The sequence below is a fragment of the Myotis yumanensis genome, unplaced genomic scaffold, assembly GCF_028538775.1.
Source record: "Myotis yumanensis isolate MYYU_CA2020_CCGP unplaced genomic scaffold, mMyoYum1.0.hap1 SCAF_1, whole genome shotgun sequence".
Classification (NCBI taxonomy): domain Eukaryota; kingdom Metazoa; phylum Chordata; class Mammalia; order Chiroptera; family Vespertilionidae; genus Myotis; species Myotis yumanensis.
The window spans coordinates 114,050,218-114,065,476 of NW_027223752.1; the positions used below are offsets into that span (position 1 = coordinate 114,050,218).

The 15,259-nt window shown below is 42.7% G+C and overlaps 1 protein-coding gene across 6 annotated transcripts in view; it reads left to right on the forward strand.

Annotated features, from left to right (window-relative positions):
* The window catches only part of SIN3A (SIN3 transcription regulator family member A), a 95,228-nt gene extending 80,166 nt beyond the window's left edge, over positions 1–15,062 (forward strand). For all 6 annotated transcript variants that reach the window (XM_070429971.1, XM_070430002.1, XM_070429979.1 and 3 more), the window contains 3 exons: positions 707–801; positions 9,266–9,473; positions 12,163–15,062. In XM_070429971.1, coding sequence (XP_070286072.1) covers positions 707–801; positions 9,266–9,473; positions 12,163–12,393 — 534 coding nt within the window. In that variant the 3' untranslated portion in view covers positions 12,394–15,062. The remainder of the gene's footprint in view (positions 1–706; positions 802–9,265; positions 9,474–12,162) is intronic.
* Positions 15,063–15,259: the final 197 nt, after the last annotated feature.

Below are 15,259 nucleotides of genomic sequence, written 5' to 3' on the forward strand. Positions count from 1 at the left end.
TTTATGACTTCTGGTAACTTTTAAGTATCTGGGAGAAACTGGGTTTTGCTATCTAATGCAATGACTTTCAACTGGTTTGCCACAAAAATTTCTAAAACATGCAATACCTATTTAGTTAGGAGCACTAACTTCTCCCTTTAGATTGTCAAATAAAAAAATGACAGCCAATATAATAATAGCTGTCTGGTGTGACTGAATCAAAATTATACCTAATTTTATTTTTGTCATATTGGCAAAAAATACATTGGTGTGCCACAGAATTGTAATTTTTCTTTTTTTATTTTAATCCTCACCTGAGGATATATATTTTTTTTTAGGGAGGGGGGATATAAAGAGAGCAAAACTTTGATGTCAGAAACATCGATTGGTTGCCTTCCATATGCACTGGATCGGGAAGTGAACCCACAACCTTTTGGTATACAGGATGATGCTCCAACCCACCCACCCTGCCAGAGCATGTGCCACAGAATCTTGGTAATTAGTTTATTTGTGCCATGAATGAAAAAGGTTGAAAATAGCTGATCTAACAGACTTTCAAAGCTGTGTTTCAATACCAAGTAACAGGCATGTCATTATGGGAACATATCTTTTTTATCTTAAAATTTTAGGAATTTTAGACATTTTAGTCATATAATTTGCTGATGAGGGAGGATAGAGCTCAGGTTTTTGCTCTCTCCCCACTCCTGTTTTGTGTTTATAATCCTAGCGCTGGTCAGACTATGTGGAGCGATACATGAATTCTGATACTACCTCTCCTGAGCTTCGTGAGCATCTGGCACGGAAACCAGTATTTCTCCCAAGGTAAGTGAACCAACTCATGCATTGGCAGGATACACTTGTGCATAGTTAAGCAACAGAAAGTTAAATGTCTTTTCAGATTCTTGTTTTTCACTTACTCTATTCATTGTTCTTTCTGCTGAGGGCACTAATCAAGGTTTGTGTTGCTGTTAAAACAGAAGCTTACCTGGAGCTCGTGCCAAAGCATCAGAGAAGTGAGAGTCTTAGATAATCAGTGACAATTTACTTCCCTTATTACATCGGATGTGTAAAAGGACACAAAGCTAAATCAGCAAAGGGAAAGTCATCTGTGACAAAATCAGAGAAAGCCAGGCAAAAGCTTCCCAGAATCCTCTTCCATTGGAGTCATACAGGACACTGAATTCCTCCAGCAATGAATTGTGACAATCTGTTTGAAATGCTGTCTACCAAGGAAACTCATTATATTCTCTCTCAGTGCCATAGTTTTTTATTGGGTGCTAGTCATGTAGGCACCTCTGCCTAGCATGTACCAGAATTCCAGATTTCCAGAAGGAAAGCTACATTTTCAGCATAAGCCATATATTTTGAGCAAACAGCTTATATAGAGAGAGCCACTCTTATCATTTAGGGAATGGTGGAAACTCCCAAAATCCAATATCCCAAGGGGCAACCTTGTAAGCAGGCCTCTCAAAGGATAGCAATCTTAGACCTGCTTTGTTAACTCTCTTCACAGAATCTTTTTAATTCACCCTGCCCATATGTAGGCAGATTGTAATGCTGGTCCTCTATCTGAGGTTGAAAAAGAGTTTCAAAAGTAGAAAGTAGGCTTTGCTATAGTAGACAGGCTTTCTTCCTTCCCCAAGTTAAAATCTTGCCAAAATTTGAATTGGAATCTCATGCTTTACATTTCCAGAAAGATGTTATCCCAGTACGGTAGGTCCTCGGGTTATGTCGGAGATCCGTTCCTATGGCGAGACATAACGCAATTTTCGCCATAAGTCGGAGCCCACCTACATAAGCACCAGTGTCACTCACATGGAGCACATACACAGCAGTAATGAAGTGAAACAGTAAAAAAAAAAAATTTAAAGAAAGATAACAATTCCTGACCTTTACTTGTGGTAAATAAATAATAAAAAACATAAAGCACATATATACATACGTCGAGATGACGGAACTGTTTTTTTTTTAATAAATAAATGGGAGATGGTGATGTAACCACGAAACGATGTACATCAAGTCCAACGTAACCCGAGGACTGTCTGTATTATAGGCAGGGAGAGATATAAATTGATACAATCATTCTGGGGTCAGAGCTGTTCATGTATGGGACCTTTACCGTAGAACTTTGGTTTCTAATAATTTGCCTTAATAGCTAAGGTTCTCAGTGTTTTTGGCTTTGAAACCTCTTCACTTTTAGAGATTGAGTACCTCCAAAAGCTTTTGTTTAGATGGGTTATATCTAGTAACATTTACCACATTAGAAATTAAAATTGAGAATGTTTAAAAAGTTAATGAGTTCGTTTTAAAAACAATAATACTAAACATGTTATGTTATCGGAAATCTATATATATAAAAGGCTAAGTGACTGATTGACCAGCTGGCTGGCCGGTACATATGTCGTGCACTGGCAATTTAAAAATAAATGTTGACTCGCGCTGGCGCGATACATATAAAGCTCTCACTGGCGCCAATCACATGTGACACCATAATGTATCTGAAGACCAACTATTGGCACAATGTACCTCTGACGCTGAAAGAAAGCGATGTCGTTGACTGAATATGTCTGAAGACCAGCTATTGGCACAACGTGCCTCTGAAGCCGAAAGAAAGCAACGTTGTCAACAGAATATTGTTTACTAATGAAGTTATATATTCTTCTCATATACATTTTACTAATTTTTTTCATCTCTGACACTTCTATTATAGAGAAAGTGTGAATGGCAATATTAAAATATTTTGTATTTTAATTTTATAGTACTATATTATATACTAGAGGCCCAGTGCATGAATTTGTGCACGGGTGGGGTCCCTCAGGGTGGCCTGCAGGATTGGGTCGAAACCGGCAGTCCAACGCCGCCTGCCACTCCTGCCTGCTGCTCCCGCTCATCCCGGCCCCACTGCTCCTGCCGCGGGCTTGCGTCCAGTCAGTCCCGATCAGGAGAGGCTCTGGTGGCCACAGCAGCGCTTACCAGCTGTGAGCCCTGCATCTGGTGCCCATCCCAAAGAGGGGTGGGGGATGAGATGCGATCAGCCCTCTGGGCAGGCAGTGGTACGACCTTGCCGGCCCAGGATCCGGATACATCCCGTTGACATTCATGCCAGTTGTTGGGAGCCACCTAGCGACCACTTTTATATCATTTCTTCCTTGCGGAGTGTCTAGGGAGGGGAAGCAGTCTTGGTGCCTGAGGCCAACTTTAGGAGGCTGGCGGTGCTGTAGGGATTGTGCTAGCAGTGCCGGTCCGTCAGTGCGTGGCCCATTCTCTGGAGATTGGACCTGCAGGACTACTGAGGGAGTGAGTGGCTGCCACCAGGCTGGTGAGCCGCCAGGACGGGTTAGTCAGCTGAGTGGCACTCCCACTGTGGGAGCGCACTGACCACAAGGGGGCAGCTCCTGCATTGAGCTTATGCCCCCTGGTGGTGAGTGTGCGTCATAGCAACCAGTCATTCAGTCGCTTAGGCTTTTATATATGTAGATAGTATTTTGACATGTAATTTTTTGCAGTAATGTAATTATCGCATGAATCCTTCTTCTAATTAATTCCTTTCAATGTGCACAAATCCGTGCACCGAGCCAGTAGTGATTTTATAATAAAAAGCTATTCCAAACAAAAATAAATGAAAGAGTGGCATTGCATTACATTTTTGCAAAATTTTTTTATGCCTGGCTTAATAGAAGAACAGCTGGATTCTTAGATCTGCTTCTGTATTCAGTTTGTTGCACTATGTTGTTTGGTTGAACTATGCAAAGAAAATCTGGCCTTACTCAAATATGTATTCTTTGATATGACAACAAAGCTCTTTAAGTAGTAGTTTCTTTCTTTTTTTTTTTTTTTTTTATGCAAAAGCAGAAGGTCCTTTTTATTGAGCTAGCCAGCCCAACTCCTGCTTCAGGCCAACGCAGTGACCTGAAGCAGAGTGAGATGGCGTGGGAAACTCAGGGTTTTAATAGGGGGTGGAGTGAGGGGACTGTGGGCCCTGCCGATTGGCCAGGCGCAAGCCGGGTCTTGTTACATAGGATGTGGTCATCTCTATGGCGCGCACGTCCCTGGATTGTCATTGGTTAGTTTAAAGAAATCCTACGCGTGGCCAGTAGAGGCCTGGGCTTCCGTGAAGAAGGTGCTTTCCTGAGCACATGTTTGCCCCAAAATGGAGGACACGGTAAGATGGAGGGCGTGGTCCTCGCCCTTTCATTCCCCCCTTTGTCTTGGAACTTCCGGCTCAATCATGAGACAGACTGCATTTCTATTCCACCGTTGCTAGAGGCCCGTACTGGGCATATCTTAACAAATGGTCTGGTGGAAGGGAAAGAAACCATTTTAGCTTCAACAACTTCTATTGAAATAGGATTTTTCTTCTTAAAATTCCTCCATGGCTATCCAAAAGCCAAATCAAGATTAATTTATCTACTGTCCTGATGTTTGCATAAACACAACAAGAATGGTAACTGACTACCTTTGCTGGAATCTCATGGTTGAATCTTAATGTGCCCCGTAGGGCCAGGAAGCCACGCCACCCAACTGCCATCAGGCCTGCCTGCAGTATCTGCTGAGTTAGGTGAATCCCTCACCTGTAGCCTGAGCCCACACTCTAGGCTTTAAGGCCCATCTCAGTAGCCCTCCTACTTGTTGCGGCCCAGAGTGTGTGGGGGTTCCGCAGAGATGCAGAGGCATCTTTACTGCTCCCCTTCTTAAGTACTAGTTTCTTAAAGGTTAGTTACAATATCAATGAAAGTACCAATGATCTTTTCATTGGTTATTCCAAACCATTGGTTTATTTTGTAGTTTGATTCTTTTTCATGCATTATATTATAATTTCATGCAGTTGGTTATTTGGAAAATCGTAATTCACTAAGTTATGCAGACTTACCAGATGTTTACACATTTTCATTTTACAATATAAAAAAAAAACATTTTTTAATTAAATCTTTATTGTTCAGATTATTACAGTTGTTCCTCTTTTTTCCCCCCATAGCTCCCCTCCACCCGGTCCCCCCCCCCCCCCCCCCCCGCCACTGTTCTCATCCATAGGTGTAAGATTTTTGTCCAATCTCTTCCAGCACCCCCCACACCCCTTTCCCCCTGAGAATTGTCAGTCCACTCCCTTTCCTCTGATTCTATTATATTCACCAGTTTATTCTGTTCATCAGATTATTTATTCACTTGATTTTTAAATTTACTTGTTGATAGATGTGTATTTGTTGTTCATAATTTGTATCTTTACCTTTTTCTTCTTCTTCCTCTTCTTAAAGGATACCTTTCAGCATTTCATATAATACTGGTTTGGTGGTGATGAACTCCTTTAGCTTTTTCTTATCTGTGAAGCTCTTTGTCTGACCTTCAATTCTGAATGATAGCTTTGCTGGGTAGAGTAATCTTGGTTGTAGGTTCTTGGTATTCATCACTTTGAATATTTCTTGCCACTCCCTTCTGGCCTGCATAGTTTCTGTTGAGAAATCAGCTGACAGTCAGATGGGTACTCCCATGTATGTAACTGACTGTTTTTCTCTTGCTGCTTTTAAGATTCTCTCTTTGTCTTTTGCTCTTGGCATTTTGATTATGATGTGTCTTGGTGTGGTCCTCTTTGGATTCCTTTTATTTGGGGTTCTCTGTGCTTCCTGGACTTGTAAGTCTATTTCTTTCACCAGGTAGGGGAAGCTTTCTGTCATTATTTCTTCAAATAGGTTTTCAATATCTTGCTCTCTCTTCTTCTGGCACCCCCATAATTCGGATGTTGGTGCGTTTGAAGTTGTCCCAGAGGCTCCTTACACTATCTTCATATTTTTGGATTTGTTTTTCTTTTTGCTTTTCTGGTTGGGTGTTTTTTGCTTCTTCGTATTTCAAATCTTTGACTTGATTCTTGTGATCTTCTAGTCTGCTGTTGTATCTCTGTATAATATTCTTTATTTCAGTCAGTGTATGCTTAATTTCTAATTGGTCCTATTTCATACCCTTCAAGGTCTCCCTAGATTTATTGAGGGTCTCACTAAATTTATCGGCAGTTTCTAGAAAATTCTTGAAAAACCTTATAAGTTTGGTTTTGAACTCTATATCCAGTAGTTTGCTTTCCTCCATTTCTGTCATTTGTGACCTGTTTCTTTGTCTCCGCATTTCTTATGCTTCCCTGTGTTGATAGAGTAGCTTTCTGTGCTAGGTGTCCTATAGGGCCCAGTGACTCAGCCTCCCCAATTACCAGAGGTGGACACTCTTGGTGCACCCCTTTGTGGACTTTGTGCACAGTCTTGTTGTAGTTAAGCCTTGATTGTTGTAGGTATCACTGGGAAGAATTGACCTCCAGGCCAATTGGCTGTGAGAATCAGCTGTGTCTATGGTGGGAGAACTTCTGTGCTGGAGACACCCTTCTGGGGCAAGACTTGCTTCAGTGGGGCTTTGGTGCTCACTGAGTCTGCCCCCTGAGTCTGTCCCTTATGGATCTGAGGAGTTGTAATCTGGATTGTCCCACTCTGACCACTGGGTACTCTGGCTCTTGGATCTCTAAGGAGGTGCTAATTTAGCCTCTGCCTGAGGCTACCCAGCAGGAACTATGGAGAGATCTGCAGATTCCTCTTCTTTGTTTGGGGTTTGGAGGTGCCCAGATGAGGCCCAGCTGTGAAGTAGTGCAAGCTGCTGTGGGGCCTTGGGCCTTCTTTTGGATGTTCTGGGTCTCTCTGACCCAGCTTCAGTTTGTTAGGTAATTTTAGATTGCAAAGGGCCAGGCCATTCATTTGCAAAAGCCTCTGCACACAGCTTGGGTGGGACGAGGTCTCAGGGAATCAACAGGGCAGAGCAGACAGCTATGGCTGCTCCTCAGCCCTGCCCTAAGAGGCCTCAGGTCTCAGTGTCCTGCAGTAATCGCTGCAAGCACCTCTGAGAGAAAACCGCTCTCGAGTTCCACCCAATGCCAGACAATCCAGTTTCTCCCGTATGAGTCTGGGTCCCCAGAGACTCGTCCTGAACTGGAATTCAGAGCAGTCGGGAGCTTGAGACTTTCTCCTGATTGAAAAAGATAGCCGTGTCCTCAGTTGCCAGCCCTTTCCACGTGCGCCTCCGTCTGCACTTACTTCTGCACCTCCTCTGAGTCTCAGTGTGCTTTTCTCTTTCCTTCTATTTGTAGAATTTCCACTCAGCCAGCCTTCCTGTGGTTCTGGATGATGTCCGTTTTGTCTTTTAGTTTGTCTTTTAGTCCGTTTTGTCTTGAAGTGGTTGTGTGAGGCAGCAATTTCCGGTGTTTACCTATGCCGCCATCTTGGTTTCTCCCCAAAACCACATTTATTAATATTGCCATTGACCTCATCAAATACATCTATAATAATAAAAGCATAATATGCTAATTAGACTAGACGACCTTCCAGATGAAGCCGGGGCTGCGAGGGAAGCCCTGATCCCGGGTGCCAGAGGGAAGCCGGTGCCAGCATCCCAGGGAAGGAAGGCCTACTCTTGCACGAATTTTGTGCATCGGGCCTCTAGTCTTTAAATAATGGGAAGCTTTCAGTTCGTGGTGGCAAGCCCCAGTTTACCAGAATTCAAAGTTTTACTTGAAAACTTAAATCTTATTGACAACAAATATATGTAGTAGTTTTTCTTGAAATGCCAGGCTCCCTTGTTCATTTTTGAGAAAAAAATGTGCTATATATCTTATACTGACTAGTCAGTCCTTTCAGGTAAAATTGGTGATCCATTTGCAACTCAGCAGAGCTCAAATGCCTTTCTTCAAAGATTTCATTGTAATTCAGAACACGAAGGTGTTTCTTGTGTAGTTCCCATTTTACCTACAGTATATTAAAATGATGTGAATTGAGGGGCTGAGATTTAATTTTAAAATGTTACTTCTGCCCCCTGTTGATGAGACTAAGTGGTTGAGCGTCAACCCAGGAACTAGGAGGTCACGATTAGATTTTTTTTTTTAATATATTTTATTGATTTTTTTACAGAGAGGAAGGGAGAGGGACAGAAAGCCAGAAACATCGATGAGAGAGAAACATCGATCAGCTGCCTCCTGCACACTCCCGACTGGGGATGCACCTGCAACCAAGGCACATGCCCCTGACCGGAATCGAACCCGGGACCCTTGAGTCCACAGGCTGACGCTCTATCCACTGAGCCAAACCGGTTAGGGCACGATTAGATTTTGAGTCAGGGCACATGCAGGGTTGCGGGGCTCCATCCCTTTCAGGAGGCTTGCAGGAGGCAGCCAATTGATGATTCTCTCTCATCATGAATGTTTCTATCTCTCTCTCCCTTCCTCTCTGAAATCAATAAAAACATATTTTTAAAAAGTTACTTTTCACTAGGGCATTCTTAAGTGAAGCCATCTTTCTTTTTAATTGCCACTGCATGGCCAGAGAAGAATGCAAAGATTTCCAAGAATAGTTTGCTGACACTGCGAGGCCAAATATTAATGCAGTAAAGGGGGGGAGGTGGGGGCGCGCACATAATGTTTTGGCATTATTATGGAAATAGCTTTGATCTTACAGACCTATTGAAAAGAGTTTGGGTCCTTGGATCAAAAACTTGCTGTCCTACAGAGATACATGTATACAGAGATACTCACTGAAACAGTACTTATAATAAAGTATTGGAAATAATGTAATTGCCTAGTTAACCATCTTTTTTTTGCCTATTGTTGGAGAGAATTAAACTCTATCTACCTATTAAGGCACCCATTGATGTTAATCTCTTTTCCTGGGTATGTATAAGAGTATTAGTTATGTGCCATCTTTGGAATAATTGAGAAAATAGGCATTTAAATAATTTTCTGTGCTCTGTGGTTCAGAAAAGGAACCCCTGATTGATTTCTGTTAAGGAATGGTAAATTGAGGCACATTTCCTCTGCAGCCATTGAAGAGAATGAGACAATTCTATATGTAGTGAAATAAAATCTTCATGAGAGTCAGTGAAAAGTTGAGAACAATAGAATAGTATTTATAGTGTGATCCTATTTTGTCTTGAACACATTCCAAAAGCAGAATCATAGCAAGTGATTACATATGTTATTTCAGGGAGACCTAGAAGATTTCAAAGCAAAACTGCTGACAGGTTATCTCTGCCAAGGCAAGCGGGATTTTTGAAGAATTAGGGGTAGGAGGTGGTTGAAGATTTCTGCTTTTCTGTTTATCCCTGCAGCTGAAAATGTTTTTTTTACAATGAAATCATTGGACATTTTTTATATGTATGTAACTAAAATTGTGATGAGTTCTGTGAAGGCACATAATAAGGAAAACTCTAGGGGGAGTCATGGAAATCTGTCTGGACCAGCTCTCATCATTCATGGCTTTCTGCTTTGTAGGAACCTGCGGCGGATCCGGAAGTGTCAGCGTGGTCGAGAACAGCAAGAAAAGGAAGGGAAGGAAGGAAACAGCAAGAAGAGCATGGAGAATGTGGATAGCCTGGATAAACTGGAGTGTAGGTTCAAGCTGAACTCCTACAAGATGGTGTATGTGATCAAGTCCGAGGACTACATGTATCGGAGGACTGCCTTGCTCCGGGCTCATCAGGTGAGAACCTCTCCCCAGCCAGGACCAGCCTAACCCAGAGGCTGCTGGTTTTTTCTCTTCCTTTATGAACACCTCCACTTGGATTTAAGAATTGAGTAAACTGGTGTATTAGGTTGTTGAGGATGCTGTAACAAAGTACCACACAAACTGTGTGACTTAAACAACAGAAATTTATTGTCTCAGAGTTCTGAAAGCTCGAAGTTCAAGTTAAAAGTGTTGGCAGAGTAGGTTCGAACCTTCTGAGGGCTGTGAGGGAGAATGTTTTAGCTGGCACCCTTTGATATTTCTTGGTTTGTAGATATCTGCCTTCATCTTCACATGGCATTCTCCCTGTGTGCGTGTGTGTGTCCAAATTTTCCTCCACAGTCATATTGCATTATGGGTCACCCTGCTAACAGTATGACCTCATATTAACTAATTATAACTGCAACAACCTTATTTCCAAATTAGGTCACATTCTGAGGTACTGAGGGTTAGGACTGGAATATGAATTTGGAGGTAGGGCACAAATCAACCCATAACAGCTGGTGGCATTTCCATTGAAGCTATTCCCAGCATTTACTTTCAAGTGATAGTGCTTATATGAAGGCTCCCCATTTACATGTGCTACTTCAGTAGTGAAAGCTCCTGGTACACTTATGTACCAGGTATTGAACCATGCCGTGGGACTACAGCCATGAAGTAGAGTATATAAGGAAGGCAGTGTGATATTCACTATCAAGGAAAGAAACTAGGTGAAGTGACCAAGGATAAGTGATGTGCCCAGCTTTTGTGGGAGAGATCTCTCTAAGGAGGTGAAGCTTAAGACCTGAACAGTGACAAGGATCCAGCTCGGTGAAGAGTTGGGGTTTGATAATTTCTAGGCAAAGGAAGCAAGTCCAAGGCTGAGAGGGAGGAATATGTGAAAAACTAAAACCATCAGTGTGGCTTGAGCCATAAGGAAAGTGTGATGTGTGAAGTTGGAAGGGTAATAGAGGCCACATTGCTCAGTCTTATAGGCCATGGTTTGGACTTTGTTTGAGGTGCATTGGGATGTTGAATGTGGGCACAAAGTTGGAAGAGCAGAGACCACACAAAAGGACTGCTGTTGTCCAAATGAGATGCGATGGTGACCTGGGCTAGCAGAAAGGTGTCAGTGGAATTATAAGAATTAAACAGACTGGAGACACAATTTGGAGATATAGTTGTCAGACAGTAATGATTAGATTTTCATCTGAGGTAAGAGAAAGGAGAACATCAAGGATGATGCCTGGTGGTTTTTGTTATTTGGTTTTGTTTGTTTTGCTTGAGTAAGTGGGAAGTTTAGGGATATATTTGTTATTAAGAAGAGATTACCATTTTTGAGGGGCAGCTCAAGCATTTTGTTTTGAACTGCTTAAGTTTGATAGGACAATAAAACATTCAAGTAGGGAGATCTGGGTGAACAGTTTAATATACTTATCTCATGGTACTGTGTGTTGTATATCTGTGTCTCTGATTCAAATTATTTGGAGAGCTGGGCCTAATTTATCCTTTTCTCCTATTCTGTCTTTTACGTGAGCACCGATAAATATTTACAGGATGCATAGATAGGAACCTGAACCTCCACTGGAGATCCACTATGCTTAGTACTTTGCTGGACAGGGTAGGGGTAATACCGTGGGGGAGAATGGGTTTTAAGCCCTTTAAGCCTCATGTTTTGTGTGTGTGTGTGTGTGTGTGTGTGTGTTTTAATATATTTTATTGATTTTTTTTACAGAGAGAAAGGGAGAGGGATAGAGAGTTAAAAACATCAATGAGAGAGAAACATCGATCAGCTGCCTCCTGCACACTCCCCACTGGGTATGTGCCCGCAACCAAGGTGCATGCCCTTGACCGGAATCGAACCTGGGACCCTTGAGTCCGCAGGCCAGCGTTCTATCCACTGAGCCAAACCGGTTAGGGCAAGCCTCATGTTTTTTAGAAGTGGTTTGCCATGGTGCTGATAGAAGTAACCAACAGCTGTCTAACTTGGGGGTATATTAGAATCAGCTGGTCCCTGGCTCAGTGGTTAAAGTGTCGGACTGAGGACTGAAGGGTCATTGCTCACTTCTGGTCAAGGGGCACATACAGGCATGTACCTCGGTTGCAGGCTCCATCCCTGGCCATGGTCGGGCCCGTGCAGGAGGCAACCAATTTATGTGGTCTCTCTCACATTGATGTTTCTATCTCTCTGTCTCTCCTCCTCCCTTCCACTCTCTAAAAAATCAATGGAAAAATATTCTCAGGTGAGGATTATTAAAAAAATAAAAATTAGAATCAGGTGGGTTGCTGATGTTAAAATGTAGATTGGTAGAAACAAGGAAATCTGTATTTTTATCAAATTCCCCTGGTGGTTCTAATGAATGCTAAAATTGAGAAACACTGAGCTTGTTTTGCCCAGAACCTATGTTGGCATTTCTTTGGTGGCTCAATGGGTTCCAACTCCTTACATGCTCTATGTTCTTAACCTCTTTCGGTTCTCTTCTGAAAACATAGATTCCTGCTTTCGTGTGCGTTTTTCCCCCACTAACCAGTGGTATCAGAAACTTGAGGCCACATCTTTTCTTTGCTACTTTAGGAGGAAATTGGGCTTTGTATTTGAAGGGTTGTTTTGTTTTGTTTTTTTGGTCCTAGTTCATGGGTGTTTTTGTTTGTTTTGTTTTGTTTTTTTACTTGTTCTGTTTTGCAGTCCCATGAACGTGTAAGCAAGAGGCTGCATCAGAGGTTCCAGGCCTGGGTAGATAAGTGGACCAAGGAGCATGTGCCCCGTGAAATGGCAGCGGAGACCAGCAAGTGGCTCATGGGTGAGGGGCTGGAGGGCCTGGTACCCTGTACCACCACCTGTGACACAGAGACTCTGCATTTTGTGAACATTAACAAGTACCGTGTCAAATACGGCACAGTGTTCAAAACCCCATAGCTTCGAAGTCAGAGCAGATAACTTGAAGGTGGTGTGTGTGTGAGGGGGGTGCGGTTCATGTGCCCTTACACACACTGAAGAAATGAGGAAGATGCCTTTCAAGCCTCACTGGGCCTCTCTGGGACATGGCCACCTGATCTGTCTGTGCTCTGGAACTTTCCCCAAGGGTTTAGGATCCTGGAGGGGAAGGAAATCCACTCAAGCATAAACACACAGCTTGCTTGCACACACCAGCAGAGCTAAGACTAGAGTCTCCTGGGGCCTGACCTTCGAAGAAGGAACCAGGTGCTATTCAAACCTTGGCTGGATGGGTGAACGTTGACAAACTAACTGGGGAAGGACTCAACACTCAGATGGTTTGTAACTCTGATGGTCAATGCTCCTCTTCTCTCCCGCTACCCCCCAAAAGGGGGACAAAACTGGATTTGATTTTTTTTTTTTTTTCCTGATCACTCAAGCACATTTAGAGCATCCATTAGGTTTTATGTGGGACCCACAATTTGGCTTTGGGATTGATCATCTTGTGGATTTGATTCCTGCCGAATCCCTTGTTGCCTCCCTTTTACTTTCTCCTCTGGTTATCAACCTCAACAAGTTCAAATCAGTTATTTTTAGCTCCTGAGGAACTGTTTTGTACCTGCTTCTTTACCAGTCTTCCCCAGTGCCATCCACCAGCTTTACTCTTTCTCTCAAACACACCAATTTTAACGGGGGTTTTCTTTTTTCTTTTTTGTAAATAATGTACATACTTTCAATTTTTTATTAAAAGAAATATGCTTTGATGTGCTAGCATAACTGCTCTAGCTTCTTGTGTACCATAGTTCTATGTGACTTCAGATTTAGTACCTATGAACAGGTGTGCAAGACATTTATTACACTTTTTACCAAAGGGAGTTACGGTTGTAGTACTTTTGTGTAAAACTTGTCTTCCCCTTGCCCCAAAACTTTTTTTAAAAAAAAAATAAAGTTTGGTTCTCAAGGAATAAACTTGCAACCCAAGTCCCTTGTCCTCACCAGAGAACAATTATGAATCAGGGATTTAGGCTCAGTTCCTTATCCAGGGTACCAACAGGCTTTTGCTCTAGTTAGCAGTCAAGGTCACATCTCAAGTCAAAATATTCCAAAATTTTGAAGCAGAATACTTTATTCTTTCAGTACATGTTTTTTCCCCTCCCTTATTTCAACTGTTTAGACATGTGTGATATTTGAGTAAGTTGTCTAGCTATATAATTTGTAATTCTCTATATTTTTTCTTATCCTTAGTAGAAACGGGAGTGAACAACTTAAATACCAAATCAGTATTTGAAAGAAGTGTGTATAAGGAGTGTGGTATAAGTGGGGTTGGGAGGGAGATTTGGTACATTTCATTACTAACTGCAAATGGAATATATTACATAAATTTAAACTGGCAGACATTTAATCCTGGGTGATAAGGATTTTTATGTAGTCAGCCTGGACTTCTGGTGGATTTTCCTCCAGCAACCATTTACCCTAATCATAGTTGCAAAGTAACCAACAGTGTTTTGTTTGCTTTTTTATTAAAAATCCACACACTCCCACCCACAACACATACTTCCAAACCCCAAAAACTTTTGGCTTCTGGACTTTCAAAATATATGGTAGACTTCTCTGATTTTTTTGTTTGTTTGTGTGAGGGGGGGAGACAACACAAGAGGTGGAACCCAGAAATGTATGGTAGTAAAAGAGCCTTGCAGGAAGAGATTCTAGGATGAAGCTGAGGCAGTGTCTGACTTGGAGATGGAATGATAAGTACTGGTTGGGGTTGGAAAATCTTCAGGTTTTCCCAGAAATTAGCTCACCTATCCCCCTCTGCTCACTCAAGAAAGATCATGTTGACTTGGAATTATGGGGGAAATAGATGGGACCCAGCTCTTGCTGTCCCTGCACAGGGTTATGTCCAGAGCACCTGCTTGCAGGTTGGGAATAGGATTTCAGAGCCAGTTCAGGAAAAAACCTTCAACCTACCAGTGTAACGAAAAAGAAGGGGGAGTTTCACTACATGGTTTTCACAAACAGCATTTTTGTCTCTCCTGTCTTCTGACACCTGAGCTACAAGCTCTAAACCCAGCCTGTATTATAGCTGGCAAGTTATCTTTATTTTAAACTTGAGGCCCGGTGCACAAGATTGGTGCATGGGGGTGGGGTGCCTCAGCCCGGCCTGCGCCCTCTCACAGTCCAGGAGCCCTTGGGGGATGTCCGCCTACTGGCTTAGGCCTGATCTTCCCCCATCCCCGCCCTCCCCACCTCCGGGGATCAGGCCTAAGCTGGCAGTCAGACATCGCTCTTACAGTCTGTGGCTTTCACAGTCTGGGTCCCCTCGATCCTTATTGCCTGCCTGCAGCATAGGTGGGAGAGGCTCCCACCACCACCTCTGCGCTCGCCAGCCAAAAGCCAGCCTGCTGCTCCTTAGCGCTGCCTTGGAGGCCGGAGAGGCTACCGCCACCGCCACTGCACTCGCTAGCCGTGAGCCCGGCTGAGCAGTGCTCGCCATCCACTGGTGTGGCATAATGGGGAACCAGTTCTGGTCTCTGGCCTTTTATTATATAGGATTATGCTTGGTATTATGTACTCAGTCATACACTTCTGTGTAGTTTGCATTTGAAATGTTGTAAACTTGGTCAGTATTTCCATTAAAATATCAGGGCTAATGCTGTGTATATATTTTTCTTAATATTATAGACAAGAACTCCCTGGCCATCTTAGGAGAGGGGGGAAAAAAAGCTACCAATGGACTACTAGGGTAATGTGAAAATGAAATTAGGTGTCTGGCATTATGGCTTCTCTTAACTCTTCAGTCCTGTTTAGTGAAATACAGTATTCTATTAGGATCTTGAATGCTATGACT